This window comes from Neomonachus schauinslandi, chromosome 13 (assembly GCF_002201575.2).
Source record: "Neomonachus schauinslandi chromosome 13, ASM220157v2, whole genome shotgun sequence".
Taxonomy (NCBI): Eukaryota; Metazoa; Chordata; class Mammalia; order Carnivora; family Phocidae; genus Neomonachus; species Neomonachus schauinslandi.
In genome coordinates this window covers 6191780-6212149 of record NC_058415.1, presented here as the reverse complement: position 1 = coordinate 6212149, position 20370 = coordinate 6191780, and the positions used below count along the sequence as shown (strand labels likewise).

Here is a 20370-nt window from a genome sequence, read left to right as displayed (position 1 = left end):
GAATCTGTCCTCCTTTTAAGATCAGGACAAACAAAGATCATCTTTCTTTTTTTTTTTTTTTTAAGATTTTATTTATTTATTTGACAGAGAGAGACACAGAGAGGGAACACAGGCAGGGGGAGTGGGAGAGGGAGAAGCAGGCTTCCCGCCAAGCCGGGAGCCCAATGCGGGGCTCGATCCCAGGACCCTGGGATCATGACCTGAGCCGAAGGCAGACGCTTAACGACTGAGCCACCCAGGCGCCCCAAAGATCATCTTTCTTATTTTAGGGGGCAAAAGTGGAAGTGGGATAACCAGAGGTAGAGTGAAGGGTGGTATTGATACCAATTAACAAAATTAGATACGGGAAGGGGAGTTATGACTACACTTGCAAAGAACTCTTGCTCAATTTTTCCTTAAACATCATGCCATCAGTTTTTAAAGCTTTAGTGTGCACATGAGCCACCCAGGGATGGTGTTGAAATGTAGACTCCCAGGACCAGCCCCCAGAGAACTGGATTCAACACGTCTGTGTCAGAAACCTGAATTCTGTATTTAAACACCTACCCCAAGTCAACCATGATTCAAGTGAACCTTGGAAACAGCATGTCTGAGAAAGGACACATCAGCGATGATGAGTTTTTTCCTCTAAAAATGAACAGAGTAAGAGGGGCATTAATAGGAAATAGCAATGGTGAAGATGATCTGGGCATCACATTCTCTACCTCTGGCTTCCCACTGGTCCTCTCCTATCTTAGGACTTCTCCATCTACTTTGCCCAAATCGCAAAATCGAGATTGTTTTGATTTTCGTATTTTTTAAGGTTTTTAATTTTATTTCATTGTAGTTACATACAGATTTTCATATATTTTTTGAAGTGGTAAAATCTCTTTTTTTCTAAACATGTCCTGTTTTTCGATCTCCAGAGGATATCAAAAACGTCATTAAGAAGCTTGATAAACTGGGGCGCCTGGGTGGCTCAGATAGTTAATCATCCACCTTTCGCTCAGGTCATGATCCCAGGGTCTTGGGATCCAGCCCCTCATCAGGCTCCCTGCCTGCTCAGTGGGGAGCCTGCTTCTCCCTCTCCTTCTACTGCTCCCTCTGCTGTGCTCTCTTGCTCTCTCTGTCAAATAAATAAATAAAATCTTTTTTAAAAAAAAGCTTGATAAACTATGGGAAAATGAATGGCTGAAGGGTGCAGACAGGTGGGTAGGATGAACAAAATCAGCAATCATCAGATTACTAATATGCAAATCAAATATGTAAAGCAGCAAGCTGAGTAAATACCTTCCATTACCATCATCAACTTCAAAGAAAGGCAAATTCCATTCACTCTCTGCCTTCTCTGTTGATCATTATGTAGAGCCCGGACATTGCTTTGATAAAACAACAAACAAAAAACTAAACACTTGCTCAGTTTTAAAAATTATTCATAGATCATAGAGGCCATCTAAGAGGATATTACTTAGTCCTGGCTACTACTCAGTAAATTGGTTGCTCAGGATAACTCAGCTAGTCAGTGGCAGGTGGCTCTAGAGTCAGTTTTTTCTGACTTGATAGTCATGACCACATTTGTAGGTCATGAAATCTATGTCCTGGGTCTTAACTATCATTTTTAGAAAAATGAAAGATTAAATAGAAAATACCAGAGGGACTAAAGTTGGGATAACACTTGTATTCCACTATGTGGCCTTAAAAAGAGATTTGAGGGGCGCCTGGGTGGGTCAGTCGGTTAAGCGTCTGCCTTTGGCTCAGATCATTGATCCCAGGGGTCCTGGATCAGGCCCCACACAGCAGGCTCCCTCTCCCTCTGCCTCTCCCCCTGGCTCATGCTCTCTCCCTCTCTCAAATAAATAAAATCTTTTTTTAAAAAGATTTTATTTATTTATTCATGAGAGATAGAGAGAGAGAAGCAGAGGGAGAAGCAGGCTCCCAAGAAGCAGGGAGCCCGATGCGGGACTCGATCCCAGGACCCTGGGATTATGACCTGAGCCGAAGGCAGACGCTTAACCATCTGAGCCACCCAGGTGCCCTCAAATAAATAAAATCTTAAAAGAGAGATTTGAAAGAGGGAGCATCTCAGCTGAATCCAAGTCTATTACAACTTTATTGAGGCTAAAGAGAATTTCATGCTCTCTACCAGATTTTTAAGGCAGTATCATCCTCAGTATTTTTACAAGTAAAAAAAAATATATATGTGATATTCTGAGAATGTGAAAATTCTTACTTGGGAAGCAAATGCCATAACCAAGCCAACGGACATCTCAATATTCATTTGCGTTATGCAGTATTTTGAATTGCAGCTGAAATGAATAAGGAAAGTCAAACGATGAAGACTTCAGTTTGTCAATTTAAATTAGAAAGAGAGAGAAGGAGGAGGAGAAGGAAGGAGAAGGAGAAGGAGGGAGAAAGAGAGGGAAGCACCTAGAAGTCCAACAGTGGGGAATGCTTCAGTAAATTATGCCATCACCTTCTGTGTGACTCACATGTTTCTGCCTGGGTCATCTGTTGATCTGGAGTTATCACTGGCAGGGTTTTCTTAATCTTCACCTGGAATGTGCTAACCTAATCTGGATCCCAAAGATGGCAAGATAGCAGGGGTCCAGAGCATTCTTAAAAGGTGTAAGTGGTGATAGGAAGTTCTTTTAATGACAAAGCAATTGAAGTTTCATTATGTCGAGGAACTTTGAGGAAGTCCTCAAAATCCACGTATTAAAAATAATTTCCTATTATAGACACACCTACTTTCTAGAATAAAAACCAAAGCCATGTGGACCTGTCATCATATTTTATATATATTGTAGAATTATATCAAGTTATGTCAAGATGTTCCCTCATCTTGTAAAAAGGTTTTTATCAGAGGGGGGCACCTGATGGCAGAATTTAAGGTGTCTGGATCCTGAAGATAAAACTGACTGTCCGAAATCCTTATGGTAATTTACTTTACACGTCTGAAGTTGGTTTGTTTTAAACCTTTGTTTTTAAAAATATGAGATGCTGGGAGCACCTGTGTGGCTCAGTCAGTTAAGCGTCTGCCTTCGGCTCAGGTCATGATCTCAGGGTCCTGGGATCGAGCCCCGCATCGGGCTTCCTGCTCGGCGGGGAGCCTGCTTCTCCCTCTCCCTCTGCCTGCCGCTCCCCCTGCTTGTGCTCTCTCTCTATCAAGTAAATAAATAAATCTTAAAAATAGGAGATGTTTCCTTTAATCCTTGAAGCTTTTCTTTTTAAAAGTTGATTTACAAGAAACCGGAACGGTAAGTTTCACTTTCGGTTTCGTTAATTTTTTTTCCAAGAGTGCAGAATCCGCTAATTCCCCCACTTCGAAGCTGGGCGACGAGGAGGGAAGCAACTAACCCCACCGGCGGGGCTGACCGGGGCGGGGCGCGTGGTGGGCAGTGGGCGGGGACGGCAGTGGGCGGGGACATCGGCCCCTCCCCCCGCCGGCTCATTAGCGTGTCCCGGGGCTGCTGCCCTGGCTGCCCGGACACAGCGCGCCGAGCGTCCGCACCCGCCGCCAGTGCCCCCGCCAGCAGGTAGGGAGCGTCCGTCCCTCGAGCGGTGCCTCTGGCCACCTCGGGTGGCACTTTAAAAAGCAGCTGGTCTGAAGACCTTTTCTTTGGGATGGAGAGAAGAGAAGGGCCAGGGAAAGCGCGATGGTTTCACGCGGCGGTGGAGCCCGTACCTGCTGGGGCTAATATGAACAGCTAAGACGTTTGACCTTTCTTGGGGGGCGGGGGGATTCGGTTTTGCTTAGTATCAGTTTTGTCAGTATATGTTTCTGCGCGTTCATGAATATGGTGCTGAGGTATGTAGCTGGGTCTAGAGGGAAACTCCTAGGCTGGAGATCGAACACCTGGGTCCTAGTCCACCCTTAGCTGCTCCCTAGCAGTATGCTCTGAGTAAATCATCACACCTGCAGCAGCTCCTAAGGCGCCCTCCTACTGTAAGTAAGAGCCAGGATACCCCAACCCTATATGTATGATAAGCCAAACATGTATTATAATTGTTTTTTCAAAGATTCATAGGGGGGAAGGACCAGAAGAAAAATGTATACTGGAATGCTCACAGTGGTTGCAAGGTTTCTCGGCCTTGGCACTATTGACCCCTAGGCCTAGATAAATCTCTGCTGCGGTGGCTGTCCTACGCATTGTCGGACGGTTAGCAGCAACATGGCCTTTACCCACTAAAAAGTAGAAATCCTCGCTCCCACCCCACTGCATTTTGAGAACCAAAACTATTTCTAGGCGTTAGCAAATGTTTCCTGGGTTAAAGTAATGGAATAGTGGGTGATTTTCCCCTTCTTTTCTCATTTTCTATATTGTGTTTCTATTATTTAAATAATGAAGAAAGACATAAAAATAAACAAATATCATTCTACCTCAACTCTGATGTGTGAGTTTCTAGGGTTCTTTCCATTCTACCACTCTGTCTCCCAAACGTTCTGCAGCTTAGAAGGTGAAATGGTTCACTAAATTTGTTTTTTTATTTTTTTTCTACTAAGAGGAAAACGTATCTATTTATTTGAAAATGTGGACACAGAAAAACAACAAAGAAATCATTAACAATCTCCTTTCCCTTTTTTTCTTTTTCTCCCATCCTTTCTTCCTTTTAAAAATTATTTTAAAAATGGGGCATCTGGGTGGCTCTGTCAGTTTAGCATCAGACTCTTGGTTTAGGCTCAGGTCATGATCTCAGGGTCATGGGGTCAAGCTTCTTTTGGGGCTCCTCGCTCAGCATGGAGGCTGCTTGGGATCTTCTCTCCATCTCCCTCTGCCTCTCTCCCTGCTGTCTCTCTCATAAATAAATAAATCTTTAAAAAAGTATAAAAAAGTGAAAACCTGCCTATCATCCCTCTGATTTCACTCCTGGAGATAATCACTATCAGCATGTTGGTATGGATTTTTCTGGACATTTCCTATGTCTAAACACACAGATGTTTCTTCCTTTGTTTTTAAACTAAAGTAGATTTCTACATGTACAACTCTGCAACTTTCTACATCTTTGCAAAATCAATACAATTCTGTCCTTAGTGGTATTACATTGTAGGACTATAACAACATTTATTTAACTAGTTCGGCTATCTGGAATATTCCCAGTTTGTGGCTAGAATTATCAATGTCATCACTTCACATGTATTGTTTATATATATGTTTTTGTTTTTGTAGGATACATTTCTAGGAGAGGAAGTGAAAGCTCATATATCATATACATTTAAAATTTTAATGGAGATTATCAAATTGCCTTCCAAAAAAGGCTATGTAACTTCACATTCCTACCATTCCTACCTACCCCCCAGTGAGAAAACCCATTTGTTCATATCTTTACAAACACTAAATATTAGGAATCTTTATAATTTTGGTTAAGCTAATAAGTGAAAAATAGTACCTAATGTTTTAAACTTATACTTTTTAAAAAATTGAGATTGAGCATCCTTTCCGATGTGTAGATGTCGTTTGTATTTCTTATTCTCTGAACTGTATGCTAGAACCTTTTGCTCATTTTCTGTTGGGTTGTTGTGGTGTTCTTATTGATTTTTTAGGAGCTATTTATATATTAGGAGCATAAATCTTCTGTCTTATATGTGTAGCATAGATTAATTGATCATTGGTGAGTTTTTATATGTATACAAGAGGTCAAAGAGACCTTAAGAGGGAAAACTGACTTCTCGAAGTGTGTAAATATATGTATAACACAAGAGGGAAATGTGTTAATAAAGAAACAAAATGAGGGTTCTCGGGGGGGTGGGAGGATGGGTTAGCTTGGTGATGGGTATCAAAGAGGGCACGTACTGCATGGAGCACTGGGTGTTATACGCAAACAATGAATCATGGAACACTACATCAAAAACTAATGATGTAATGTATGGTGATTAACATAACAATGAAAATTTTTTTAAAAAAATAAACAAATTTGCTGAAATGCAATATAAATCTTTATTTACTCCCCTACTTGAATATAAGGTCCAAAATGAGAGCGAGTTTTCTTTCTTGTTCACTGCTGTATTCCTGGTACCTAAAACAGTGCCTGGGACAGAAGAGGTGCTCAATCAATGTTTGCTGAGTTAAAGAATTGGTGGAATTTCAAGCAGAATGACAAAATGAAGAATAGAATCTAGGCAGATACCCCTAAAAGAGTAGCTGTAAGTCATTCACACCTTAGTCTGAATTGGTCAAATTCAACTGTTTCTCCTTCTCACTCCTGCTACTAGTGGAATCAGTTTATTGAGAGAATAGGATTTATAACTTGGAATAAGCCAAGGACAGAAGAGTAGATTTCTGAAGGATGGCACCTGCGAGATAAGGGACATAGCTGGGATGGTGATACGGAAGGCTTGAGTAGTTAAAGATAGGATGAAAATATTCAGAGGCAAGGGTGGAATAAAAAGCATTAAAAGGTGGGAGATATGAAGTCAGGTTGTCCTTGCTTTGAAATTTTGCACAGTGCAGGTTTGGATTTCTAGATATGTCCCACTGCAGAAAAAAACATGAAATAGTTGAGAGGATTTTAGTGCAATATTTTCTTCTTGGCCTCTTTCGAGTGTTCATTATAAGTTTTTTTTCAGGCCTTGTAATTACATTTAAAGATTCTCCTCATAGTAACTTTTTTCCACTTGGCTTTATAGGACTGTGGGTTATAAGTAAAGGTATTAAACTTCTAAATTCCATGCTGCATTTCCACACTAACCAATCAGTCATTTTTCTGGTTATCAGAAGACTATTTCTTTCTTTTTTTTTTTTAAAGATTTATTTATTTCAGAGAGAGAATGAGAGAGAGCACATGAGAGGGGGGAGGGGCAGACGGAGAAGCAGACTCCCTGCCGAGCAGGGAGCCCGATGCGGGACTCGATCCCGGGACTCCAGGATCAATACCTGAGCCGAAGGCAGTCGCTTAACCAACTGAGCCACCCAGGCGCCCCTATCAGAAGACTATTTCATTTAGAACTGCCAAGACCCATGATGTCTGGATGTTCAATTATTGAATAAAGCATTTTTCTTTTTGCACTTTCCATAATTAGGTCACTCAAGAAAGATGAAGATATTTAGCATCTTTGCATTCATGGCCTACTGCCATTTGCTGAAAGGTAAGACACCAGATCCTTTCATTAGGTTCTATATTTTAAATATTTTAACCATAAGTTAAAAACTACAATAATTATTTAAGATGGATGTAACTTTTTTTGTAGAGAAAACATTCTGTTTTTCCTTCCATATCTCATAAACCCATTTCATTAGACAAAGATATAGGGAATATGGTCAAACTGAAAGAAAGAAAATTAACCCATTATCTACTTGTCCATTACCTGTTATCCATTTCCCAGGGATAATTACTGAAACTATCTGTAAATTTTTTGAGGAGTTTCCCATCTTCTGAAAATTGGTCATCTTTCTCTTCAGCATTTACGATCACAGTTTCCAAGGACCTGTATGTGGTGGAGTACGGCGGCAATGTGACCATGGAGTGCAAATTCCCGATAGAAAAGCAGTTAAACCTGCTTGCACTAATTGTTTACTGGGAAATGGAGGATAAGAAAATTATTCAGTTTGTGAACGGGAAAGAAGACCTGCAAGTTCAGCACAGCAGCTACAGCCGGAGGGCCCAGCTGCTGAAGGACCAGCTCTTCTTGGGGAAGGCTGCGCTTCAGATCACAGACGTGAAGTTGCAGGATGCCGGGGTTTACTGCTGCTTGATCGGCTACGGCGGTGCTGACTACAAGCGGATTACTTTGAAAGTTCATGGTAAGAGTACATACAGGGGAAGAGGCCCAGTCTTTATGAAAACCATAACCCAGTGCTGAGCACTTTTCCTTCTTGGAAGTCCACCTTGCTCTCCACAGTGGCAATCTGCATATTCATTCATTCATACACCCCTCCAATGAGCATTTCTCAAACACTTCCTCTTTGGCAGTCCCTGGAGATCCAGAGCCGGACATGGTAGGACCATATTCCACAGTATGTTCGGTTCTCCTAAAAATAAATTCCTAGTCTTTACTTTTTTATTCTTATGAAAGTGATACATGTACTTGCAAATCATTCAGACACTATGGAAGGGAATAACATGAATTACAAAAGTGTCCTTCCCCCTTCACTGCCGCCCTCCATGGCATGTCAAGATAGTAGCCACTGTTTGTGTGTCCCTCCAGGAATTTTTTCATTCAACTATAATTTTTTAAAAATTTTATTAAGTCTGCCATCATTTTCCTTCTTTTATACCTCTCTATGTCAAATCCAAATTAATATAGTAAAAACAAACCCCACTGTGAGGTTCACATTCAAAAAGTCTTGAAGTCAATCTATAAAGGCAAAAAATAATATCAAACATAAAGGAAACTGTTCTTTAGAGACAGTATAAGCTGTGCTCACTGGGCATATATTCATCTTGAAAATCTACACTGCTGTCATCTTGGAGTGTTGTAGAGGAACTGTGAGTATCAAATTCCCAGGTACTGACCCACAAATATGTCATCAGGTCACCTGCGTTCAAAGTTTTGTGTTGCTACTAGATAAGAAAAGGAAAACACCTTAGCTGACCCCCTCTACTTTCACTGTTAAGACTCATAGAATTGAGAGATGAAAGGATCCTAAGTAAGAGCAGCTAATCCAAACTCCTGAAGAACAGAAATCCCCCTAAGGGATCTTCTGCTCACATAACTTTCCACAGTGACACCCAGTCACTTGGACCTCCCTTCCATAGCCTTTTGAAATTATTTTCTGAAACTGAGCTGATATCTACCCTCTCTAGTCATAGTTTTGAGATTATCTGCCTGCTTATTTTGTTTACATGATGACCTTTGAATTTGTGATCAGAATCCAGTCATCACTCCTTGTTCTTTCCATTCTGGCTTAACTACCTTCAATCTGAAGATCAATATTACAAGTAGAAGAAGTTTACATTTATCATAAAGGGATAAAGGATCATTGTAAACTCAGTCAAAATTACAGAGCAACTGGGAGAAATGCATCTCTTTTAATGGCACATTACTGGGTTTCTGATTCTGGATCAATTAATGCTACTGTGGTCAAGAAGATGTCACTTGTATTGGGAAGTAGACTTAATTTTCATTATATTTTGCCATATACTTCTCCACAACAGTGATATTTATGAAAGCAAGCTGGTGGAATCCCAGTTTGGGATTTTCAACTTTTCTCCAGCCCATCAGCAAATATCGGGCACTGACTGTGTTTCATGACCTTAAAGAAATCATCAACACTTAGCTCCATGAATGACCAGCATTGCTGGATCTGGGCTGGGGAGGAAGAACATAAGCCTGGCAGTCAGGTGAAAGGAAGTATAGAGTGTAAGTTTCTGCTTCCAGAAGAGAGGGTCTCTCATCAGCCTTTAGGGAGTATGCGAAGAGTAGGACAGTTGTCCTGTAACAAGGAAGGGTGTTCTTTCAGGTCCTCTGGGCTCTGTAATGTCCACTGTTGATCTGTGATGTCCTTTGTTATGGCTCGACACAGTAGGAAACATTTTGGCACTGAAGGTTTTTCCAAGAAGGGGTTCCTGATAGAGCAAAGCGGATGACCAGCCAGATTTGAGGATCTGCTTTGTTTTGACCATTTCGTTTTATATTATAAATTACTAAATTGGCATCCTAGTCCCAGTCCATTTTGTGGTCATTTGCACACAGTGGTCTTGGGTGTTGAGTTGAGCTACCCCGAGAGCAAGCCAGCCACCAAGCTTCACTTGCATTGAGGCAGTGTCACCAATGGAAATAGTCCTCTTGCATGAGCTTCACAACTCAAGGAAGTACAATTCCTGAGTCACCGCTCTATGCAAATGATTTCACAGTAACACTTCTCTTCCCATCACGGCAAACGTGGTAACACAGCTTCCCCACAGGGAGTTTACTCACCATGGGATTTTATAGGTGAAGCATTTCAAAACTGAAATGTGTTAAGGGTTTAGTTTTGGATTAACTCAATTATTATTATCACTGTGGGTATTATTGCACCTTTTGTGTTTATCAGTTTAAATATCATACTCTCAGGCATCTGACTTCCAATTGAGAATGCTGTTTTTCCTTAATCATCGAACATAATAGCGAGGAAAATGAAATACCCATTTATACTTTAAAGACCTTAGATGGAATTAGGCAACTGAAAGAACAAAGTATTGCATAGCTATCCTGATAAAGCTAATTTGTTCATATGAACCCAGGATTAACTGCCATCATTCCCCACCAACACCATCTCTCCCTGATTCACCAGCCAGCCTTTAGATTTTTTTCTATAGTGTTCTTCCCCATCTAATGTATCATGTAACCTATTCCTCCCCATCTAACACATATAAGTGCACCTGTTTTATTATCGCTCTCCTCTTTCTTGAATATGTACTCCACAAAGGCAGAGGTTTTGGTCTGTTTTATTCACTGCTCTATCCCTAGGACTTGGCATACAGGAGGAGTTTGACGAGAGCACACAAAAAATATTTGTTGAATGAATGAATGAAATAGTTCCTCAAATAGGATAGGGGAAAATTTTTGAAACATGAACAGGTTTGAATATGTGAAAACTTATTTCGAAGTCTGTTCATGAGGAATTGCCAGTACTTTCTGAAGACTATTACATGAGTACACTTCAGTGGTGGTAGTAAGAAGAGGAGGAGGGGCAGCTCTAGTAGTAATCATAGTAGTAATTAACACTTATGTAGTACTTATTATGTGCCAGGCCCTGTCCTAAGCATTTTGCCTATACTAACTCGTTTAATCCTCAATGACTCTATGGGGTAGGGGCTTCATTATCTCTAAGATGTATGTTTTCACATTTTACTATCTCTGTATCTAAGTGTGTCTTTCAATAGATGGCATCTTAGATTCAGTGATGTGTGTGGTGTTATTCTCATTTTAGGAAGGATTAAATTGAGGCCCAAAGAAATTAAGTAATTTACCCAAGTTCACTCAGCCATTAAGTGGTAAAGCCAGGTTCTGAACCCAGGTAATCTAGTTCTGAAGTCTGTGCCCATAACAACCAGGTTTTACTCCCAGTATTTATACCTCCAGAGTGTGTATGAAGTTGTATATTGACTTCAAAACTACAGTGAGCTTTTCTTGGTCTTGATGTGACCATTGGATTAGCACATGTGTACTCTACATCTAGTAAACCGGGAGTCTGCAAATGTTTTTGATAACCTGCTCCATCAGTAAAGCATGTTAGCTAATACGTGTGTATTTGTGTATATGTATAGTTAGAAAGGATATACTTGTGCTAATGTAAAGGATATAGCATAAGAAATAGACATTTGTAAAAGGTAAAAGAAGTTGAACATCACTAACTTCATATGGTTCAACCTAATGCATTGTACATTCTATAAATGTATAAAGATAGAAATTTTTAAAGGTAGAAATAAAAATTTAATCGTATTTTAATGCCTTGCTAATTATGATGATTCACTATCATTAGCTAATACTTCAAGGTGAAATTCATTGTTAACAAAGGTGGATAGTCTTGACAATCTTGAGTTTTTGGTTTGGTTTTTGTCTTTAGTTTCAGGTGTACAGTATAGGGATTCAGCACTTCACACAACAGCCAGTGCTCCTCACAAGTGCCTTTCTGAATCCCCATCACCTATTCAACCCATCCCTCCCCCTACCTCCCTTCTGGTAACCATTAGTTTGTACTCTACAGTGAAGTCTTTTGCTTCATTTACCTCTCTCTCTCTTTTTTTCCCCATGCTTATTTGTTTTGTTTCTTAAATTCCACTATGAGTGAAATCATATGGTTTTTGTCTTTCTTTGACTATTTCAATTAGTATTGTACTCTATAGCTCCATCCACATCTTTGCCAATAAAAAAGATTTCATTCTTTTTTATGACTGAGTAATATTTCCAGTGTGTGTGTGTCTCTTTGTGTGTGTGTTTATATGCACATACATACCACATTTTCTTTATCCATTCATCAGTCAACAGACAAATGGGCTGTTTCCATAATTTGGCTGTTGTAAGAAAACGGTATGGAGGTTCCTCAAAAAGTTAAAATAGAACTATCCTGTGATCCAGCAATTGCCCTACTAGGCACTTACCCAAACGATACAAAAATACTAATTCAAAGGGATACATGCACCGCAGTGTTTATAGCAGCATTATCTACAATCTTGAGGGTTTTTAAACCAATACCTTATCAGGTCCAACTAGGTACTTATTGTTTTAACTTCATAAAGTGGTGGTAAAAATTGTCCCTCCTGCCACTTCCTTGTGGTTTGTGCTTGAAGTATTAGTATTACATCCTCAGTTTCGTTGTGGGAAAATTTTTAATCAGTTCATTTTGTAAGCAGATGAGTCTAGTTAAAATTAAATAAGAGAATCTGGAAATCTGTAATAAGCCCAAAGGAGTCACTGTTCTCCCTTTGGTGTTATAAAACTTCCCTCTTCCCCTAAGACCCTCATGTGGCATATGAAGTGAGGCCCAGTGTCAATTCGTAAAGTTTATTAAGCTTAGATTATTTCTTAATTTTATGATAAAAATATATAAGTGGAAGCTCTGATGTTTTCTTCCAATATCCCAACACATGTGCTCTACTTTAGAGACTAGAACAGTGGATATCTAATCAATGAGTAGAACTATTCCACTCGTTTCTTGGGCCCTGAGAAGTATACCACATTTATACATACGCTTAGGCATGAAGCAACGTTCTCCTTTATTATTCTGTTAAAATTACAAGAGTAAAAAAGCAAACATTTTACCTTTAATACTTTACCATTATCTGTGATTTTAGTCTTGAAAACTAAATTGCCCAGAAATCAAGCTTGTGCTATGTGAACCAGACCCTGTTATGGTAATACTATTTCAGGAAGTATAATCGGTGGATTTATTTTTTTTAAAGGATTCTTAAATATAACAGATACAAGGTTGAGGACTCAAGTACTCATGAGAACCATTATTTATGTGTTTTGAAACTGTAATTATGTTGATTTCCAGTGTTTCTATTGGTGGTTTCATTGATTTAACAGCACAAAAATATCACAGTTATTTCAGTCTTGTTTGATTCTTAGTGTTTTGTATTAAATCTCTGTGAATAGATCTTATCACAAAGCCATTGTTACACATTTTGTAAAGGAATGGAGAGTCAGGGCTCTGGGTGGATCACCAGTGGTTACACGAAAGTAGTAGGAGTAAAATAAAGATTATACCAATAGAATAATGACATGTTACCATGCTTGTCATGAATAAACATGAATAAAGATCTTAGGGGATGTAAATGCATTAAATAATCTACTAAAATAGTACACATGGTATCTTAATCTTAAAAGGGTCCCAAACCAATGAGCTAAATTTTAATCGATGCTCTAAAATTTAAACTAACTTTCTTGAGTATAATAATTACTTAAATGATTTATTCAAGTAGCCAGCATAAAAAGTTCAAAAAATAAGTATCATAATGTGGTATTCCGGATGAGATCCTAGAATAGAAAAAGGACATTAGGGAAAAAAGTGAAATGGAATGAAATGTGAAGTTTAGCTAATAGTAATGTACTAACATTGGTTCCTTAGTTATGACAAATGCGCCATGGTAATATAAGATGTTAACAGTAGGAGGGAACTGGGTGATAGGTATGTGGGGACTTTCTACTATGTTTGCCATTTTTCTGTGAATCTAAAGCTATTTTGAAGTAAAAAATAAATTTAAACTTTAAAAAGTATTATCCAGGAGCACATACCAGTTTTTATAATGATACTATATTCTTTTCATACTTAATTTCTGATCATTGACTCACAGTTGAAAAAGTGAATGGCACATGAAAATCAGATTTTCTGTTTATTAAATAAAGTATAAGAAAACCATGCTGGCCAGCTGGAGAGGTTCATATTACGAAGACAGCATTACAACAACAAAAAGAAAATATCCAGGAATAAATTTAAGAAGAAATGGGTCGGCCCTATGCAAAAACTATAAAGCATTATGAGAAAGATACAAAGACTTGATTAAATGGACAGACATATTTTATATTTGGATAGAAAGACTATTGGTTTAAAGATGACAATTCTCTTTAATCTGTGCATTTACTTGGAGCCCAATAAAAATAGCAATATGATTTTAGGTAGCTGTTCCTTTGAGCTCAAACGTAGCCCAACTATGAACGGGCGAGTTGAAGCAGAGCTAACAGGGGTTCCTCACTGCTGAGACATCTGAACATCAAGCTTATTTCTCTGAGAACCCACCTGAATTGATACTTTTCCTAATGTAGACAACACCAAGCCACATATCTAGTTTTGTCCTAAGTGAAAGCCCTGACTTCTTTTTGCTCATGACCTAGCCCCATACCGCAAAATCAACCAAAGAATTTCTGTGGATCCTGTCACCTCTGAACACGAACTAATGTGTCAGGCTGAGGGTTTCCCTGAGGCTGAAGTCATCTGGACAAGCAGTGACCATCGAGTCCTGAGTGGCAAAACCACCATCACTAATTCCAACAGGGAGGAGAAGCTTTTCAATGTGACCAGCACACTGAGAATCAACACAACAGCTTACGAGATTTTCTACTGCACTTTTCGAAGATCAGGTCCTGAGGGAAACAGAAACAATACTGCTAAGTTGGTCATTCCAGGTAATATTCTGAATGTCTCTATTCAAATGTGCCTACTGCTGTCCTATGGCCTCAGCATGGTGCCTGTTCATTGTAGGCATCCATCATTCATTAAATAAGTGAATGCATATATAACACTCTATTTACAAAATGCTTCCTCCTCTCCGTTCATCCAAGTCATATTGCTATTTAATAAACATTCAGCAGATATTTATTGAATAAGCCCTATATGCCAGGCAGCAGGGGCTCACAGAAGAGTAAGACACTGTTCACACTCTCTGGGAAATAGATAAGAAACAGATAAGGCAATCCGATCCCATGTAGGAAATGGCCTGAGGAAGATTCAGCTCAGGCAGTGTTTCAGGAATCCAGATCCCAGCACATCAGAGCTGCTCCTCTCTTTCCAGGGTTTCTGTGGTAACAAGCAAATGGATCGTACCCCATCTGTCCACCCCACCCCCAAGACAGTCTAGGACATTCAACACAAGGTGGTCTGTCTCCTTAGTGTGTAAGACATAGGTTGTGGTCCCTGCCTAAGCTCCTCAACTTCTGTGTGCTTCACTTTCCCTAGTTATAACAGTTACAAACTATCGGGCAAGGTCACCATAGGGGCGAATGAGCTACAGCGTATGAAAATGATTTGAGGCTCTTGCCTGCACAGACTCAATTATTTTTTTTCTTACTACCCTATAGGAGTGGGTACGGTGGGATGCATAGTCTGATGAGAGGCTGAGACCTTTAGAGAAAGTGAGGCAGGAGAGCATGATGTTAACATAAACCCAGAGGTGTTCTGAAAAGCACTTCTCAATGCCCCCTCTTCTAGCAGATGTTGCCAGTATAGCTTCAGCTACTTCAGAAAAAACAACTAAGAACTCGGGTGGAAAAGTCAACCAGTGGGAAAAGGCAATACAGGATGGTCCCGTGAATGAAAAGAGTACAAAAAAAAAAAAAGTCGAGAAACTTAAAGAGATGCGCTTACTGGGTTATGAGTCACTTCGGTAGCTAGGGCTGCATTCATGGGTTCCTGCCATTTAAAAGTTGCTTTATGACAACTTATCTGTGGGAAGACTTAGGGTTATTCACCTAACTGCTTGGGGTCTCTTTCCTCATCTATCACCTCGGATTTTTTTTTAACATCTTGCATGTCTAAACTGAACTTATTTTGAGATTGAAATAAAATAGATACAAACGGGCTTTGTAAACTGTAAGCTACTAGAGGAAGGCTGACCACTGTTGTGGCTTTAAAGCTTGAACGATGTCGTCAGGGATCATGACCAATGGAGGGAGGAGGGAGTTAGCAGTCCCTGAGCATTGTGTGCTAGGGGACCCCTTTTCTTCCTTCATGGAACCACAGACAGATTGGTGAGAAGTATCCAGGATTAGATGTCCCGAGATGTTCAAACTGAGAAAGAAAAGATAGCAAGCAATGGCCCTGAATCGTGGCCACATACGCGAGGAGGTGGAAGCTCTTGGGCGGTGCCAGTTGGCCTTCCTGTCCCATCTTTACCATGTACAACAGGCCGCTAGCTTCTAGATTAAAGAATGCAAGGGAGGTCACCAAGCCTCCCGTTGAGTACTGAGCGGCAACTACCTGTGTGTGATAAGCACTTCACAAACATTGGCCTCCCAATAAATTTATTATCATTTCCATTTTGTAGGCAGGCGAAAGGATTTGCCTGAGATCTCAAAGCTAGTGAGTGGCAGCAGAGTGTAACCCCAACCCATCTGTCCAAAGCCTGGGCTGCTTCCACTTTTCTGGGCTGCTCCGTTTTCCTGCCAGCATCCCACCACTCCAGCCACTCACTGTAACCCAAAGCTAACCGAAATTCAACTTCAAGGATGGTTATTCTCTTGACCCCTTCCCGTCAAAATTTCATCTTTAGTTTCTTTTTGTTTTCTTTTGTTTTTCAGAACCCCCTCCAGTTCCACCAAATGAGAGGACTCACTTCGTGGTTCTGGGAGCTGTCCTGGTGTTTCTTGCTGTAACTCTGGCAGTCATCTGTCTAAAGAGAAATGGTATCTCCTTTATTGCAGTGGTCTCCACTGGGCATATGGGGCAATGTACAGGGCTGCTCCTGTTCTCACAGTGGCACTTACAGGCAGCGCCAGGGATGCTCAGCCTTCTGTAATGTGCGGCTCAGTCCCAGGTAGCAGGGAACTCTCCTCCCCAGAATGCTGGTGGCACAGTCAGGAAACACAGATTTATAAAATGCTGCCTTCCTATTAGCATTCTCTTCTAGGGCCAACTTCCGTTTATGCAAAGTGGGCTTCAGCTACGCCGCCATGTGAAACCGTGTCTCATCTCTTACTCCAGTCATACTCGTTTCATTGTCCTGCAGCATAGCTTACCTTGGAAGGTGGCAGTGAACACTTGTGGGAGCATTTCCAAGGGGGTGACAGTTGGATCATAGCTGCAGGGAAACCTGATTGGCCTTTGCAAGGTGGCACAAAGACATTCCACTCTTCAATAGCAATGACAGTGAAGCTGAGCAGGATTGCTGGGTGAAGATCATGTGTGTGGGGGTGGGAGGTGCGAGAATGGGTATGTACAGAGGGTGAAGAAGACCAAACTTCGTACAGTTTCTTTCCATCATGCAAATAACCACAGACTTAGAGTAAGGGACAAAATGCTAAAATGCCTGTCGGCTTCAGTTGAATTTGAGTCTTGCATTAGTTGCACTGTTATATTGAGCTGGTTTCCGGGCACCCTAAGGAATAAAAATAGTTTTTGTCTGTAGAGCAGTGATGCTTTTACCATAGAGTATTTTACAAGATTTCTGGCAGAGGGTGCTATATAGTTTTCAAAGTAATTTGCATGTGTTTATTTCTCTATTTGCCCATGGGAACAATTAAAACACAGGAAAATGCATCTATTCAAATAATTTCCTCCCATTTTAAGATGATTCAAAGTAGACATTTCCCCAGTACTTTGAGAAGTATACCAGGGGATCCAGTGATGATCTGTATGTAGAGTTATCTGAGGTCAAATAGGGAAGTGGAAGATGGAAGGGAATTCCAATGATGGTTGAAAAATTCCCCACAGCCCCTTAAAAGGATGGGTGGATCTGGGAAAGTGGTGTAATTGAGTAGAGGTCAGCTATTTCTAAAGAATAGGTATTTAACAGAACTGAGACAATTAGCCAGAATAGAAAGCTCAAGGTCCAATGATAATGATGATCCTGAGATGGAGTTGATTTGTCCAAGGAAGTAACTCTTGCCAACTTGCATTTTGAATATTTCCCCATGAAAAGTAATTAGTCATCATTAGGAGTGGCTAGAAAACTGATGTGTAATAAAGTGCCTCAGTATATGGTCTATCTTTGAGGGAAGGATGGAGAAAAGACCATGCGACTCTTGATCTTGGGGTCGTGACTTCGAGCCCTACGTTGGGTGTAGAGATTACTAAAAAAATAGATAAACTTAAAAAATAAAATAAAATCTAGGAGCAAAAGCATATGCCCTAAATTGTTGAATTGACCTCAGGGCTTGGAACCCATGGAATAAATTCAGAAGTCTACCAGATTTCCTAGGGGATTAAAAATGTTTCATAGGAACTTGGAATTTAAACTTGAGTCACTATGTGGGATGTAGAGTTGTATTACATGGGAATAAAAATGACCTTTTTTTTCTCAAGGGAAAATGATGGATGTGGAAGAATGTGGCATCCGAGATAGGAACTCAAAGAAACAAGATGGTAAGAATATTAGCAGGGGTTAGGAAGTTGAAAGAAAAAGAAACAAAAAGTTAAAGTAATAACAAGGAGAAAGCTATCAGCCATAATCTCTCCTCACTTTAAAGAATGCTGGCTATTGGAGCTACTGACCCCTCTTTGCCTCACAATTCTAATATAAGAACTCCCCCTGTAGTCCAAGGAGATTTAGAGATGGCCCTGGAGTGTAGAGTGGTGAGCATCTTTGGGGATGGGGCAGGAGGCATCTTCTCTCTGCTAGGTTTATAGCTCTGCATCCTAACACCTCCCTGCAAAAGGGGACCAAGTTGACTTATGTGGGTGAGTAACAGAGAGAGAGAGAGAGAAAGAGAGTTAAAACTTGAGTAGTAGGCACTATGTTAACTGCTTCATATGTAGTGCCTTGTTTAATCTCCCCCCAACAAAATCAAAGAGATAAATACTAGGATATTTCCCATCTTATAGTAGAAAACACCAGAGAGCCAAGAAAATATATCAAATTGCCCAAGGACTCATACCTGACAGAAATCAGGCTTTGGAGTCCACTAGCCTGACCATAGAACTTTACTCTTAACTTACCACTTAAATTCATTTCACCAAAAATGTCTCCATTTATAAAAGGTCAGAAAGACCTTACCAACCTGATTGAACTAAGAATAAAGTTATATTAAGATTTCTAATTCTTTTTTTTTTTAAGATTTTATTTATTTATTTGAGAGAGAGAATGAGAGAGAGAGAGCATGAGAGGGGGGAGGGTCAGAGGGAGAAGCAGACTCCCCGCTGAGCAGGGAGCCCGATGCGGGACTCGATCCTGGGACTCCAGGATCATGACCTGAGCTGAAGGCAGTCGCTTAACCAACTGAGCCACCCAGGCGCCCCCTAATTCTTTTTAATACAGTTAGAAACCAAACTTCACAACAAGCCCTAATTTAAAGTAATCTAAGTAGTTTGGATGAGCTCAGGCAAGTTTCATTATGTGGTCAATTCCATTCAACTGTTTTATAAAACTAAATAGTGAATGTTGTTTGGAGTATCCTAGGGTGACCAACCATCTCTCTTGATTTGCCCATAATTAAGGGGTTTTTCAGGACATGGGACTCTCAGTTTTAAAACCAGAACAAACCCGGGCAAACCAGATGGTTGGTTACATTTTATTATATAAAGATAATTGGACATAAATATAATCTGCGTCTCTCTCATCGCAAATATATTCTATCATCTAGCAAATATGAGTTATGTTTGTCATTATTATTCTCCAGATATACAATTTGAAGAGACATAAACCAGCATTGAAACCCCTGATCTTAAAGCAGGGATTCTCAGCCTGTGGTTTGAGTATGGCAGAGCTATGCATGACCAGAGCAGTGCAGTGGGCCAGGCGAGCTGCAGATGCTCTAGGACTTACCAGATCCAATCACTCAACAGTGGAAGCTGAGAGAGAAGAGGAGGAGAACAAAGCAAGAAGGAGCAGAGCGGGTAGCCTGCAAGGAGACCTTGGTACTTCAAAATGACTGGGAGACTCATGGGCGCCTACGGGAGAGAGGAGGGACGCTTCTGAAAGATGAGCCCCCACACAAATCGTCCATCGCTCATCCTAGGAAAACAAGTTGAGATTCCCTGATTTAATGGTCAGTTCCTGCAGAAGTGCCCTTTGCCTTCACTCAAAGTCTCTGTCGTCTGTATGACTGAGAGTCCCAGTGTTGCAACAGTATTTAAGTATGTTATTTCTATTTATTTTGAGTCTTTGGAGTCTTGTCACATGAGTGTGGTTGTGAATGATTTCTTTTGAAGATATATTGTAGAAGAAGTTAAAATGTTGTCACAAAACAACTTACTGCTTAGTGAATTGTGCATGTTCAGTAAAATGTGTAGTAGTTATAAGGTGCGTGGTATCCTCCACAGCCACCAGGACGTAGGAAGCGTAGAGAACAGGCCCGTGGTTTGTATAGGATATTACCTTGTTTAACCCACCAGTACTTTGGTTGCCTCGAATAATCTTATTCTCAGACCCTAAGGTAAGATATGTTACTGCAGTATCTGTTCCATTTTAAGTATCAGTGTTAACAACGATGTGGTATCCTACACACAGAATCTCACTTACTGCCTAGGCTAGCAGTGTTGTGGTAAGCACTCTTTTCAAACCCGTTTCACAGCTGAGGGAGCAGAGAGCTAAAGTAAC

The 20370-nt window shown here is 40.3% G+C and overlaps 1 protein-coding gene across 1 annotated transcript; it reads left to right on the top strand.

The window, feature by feature from the left end:
- Positions 1-3463: 3463 nt before the first annotated feature.
- CD274 (CD274 molecule) lies at positions 3464-20065 on the top strand. Its single transcript, XM_021694388.2, has 7 exons — positions 3464-3515; positions 6998-7063; positions 7377-7718; positions 14234-14524; positions 16415-16519; positions 18138-18197; positions 19451-20065. The coding sequence occupies exons 2-7, from the start codon at positions 7012-7014 to the stop codon at positions 19471-19473; spliced, it is 873 nt and encodes a 290-aa protein (XP_021550063.2). The 5' UTR covers positions 3464-3515; positions 6998-7011; the 3' UTR covers positions 19474-20065.
- The last annotated feature ends 305 nt before the right edge of the window (positions 20066-20370 follow it).

What these genes read in the sequence shown, in the direction of transcription:
- CD274 (XM_021694388.2), top strand. Translation starts at nt 7,012, where the DNA reads ATGAAGATATTTAGCATCTTTGCATTCATGGCCTACTGCCATTTGCTG. An exon ending in GATTACTTTGAAAGTTCATG is followed by an intron (nt 7,719 to 14,233) that starts GTAAGAGTACAT and finishes CTCATGACCTAG; the next exon opens with CCCCATACCGCAAAATCAAC. An exon ending in CATCTGTCTAAAGAGAAATG is followed by an intron (nt 16,520 to 18,137) that starts GTATCTCCTTTA and finishes TTTTTTCTCAAG; the next exon opens with GGAAAATGATGGATGTGGAA.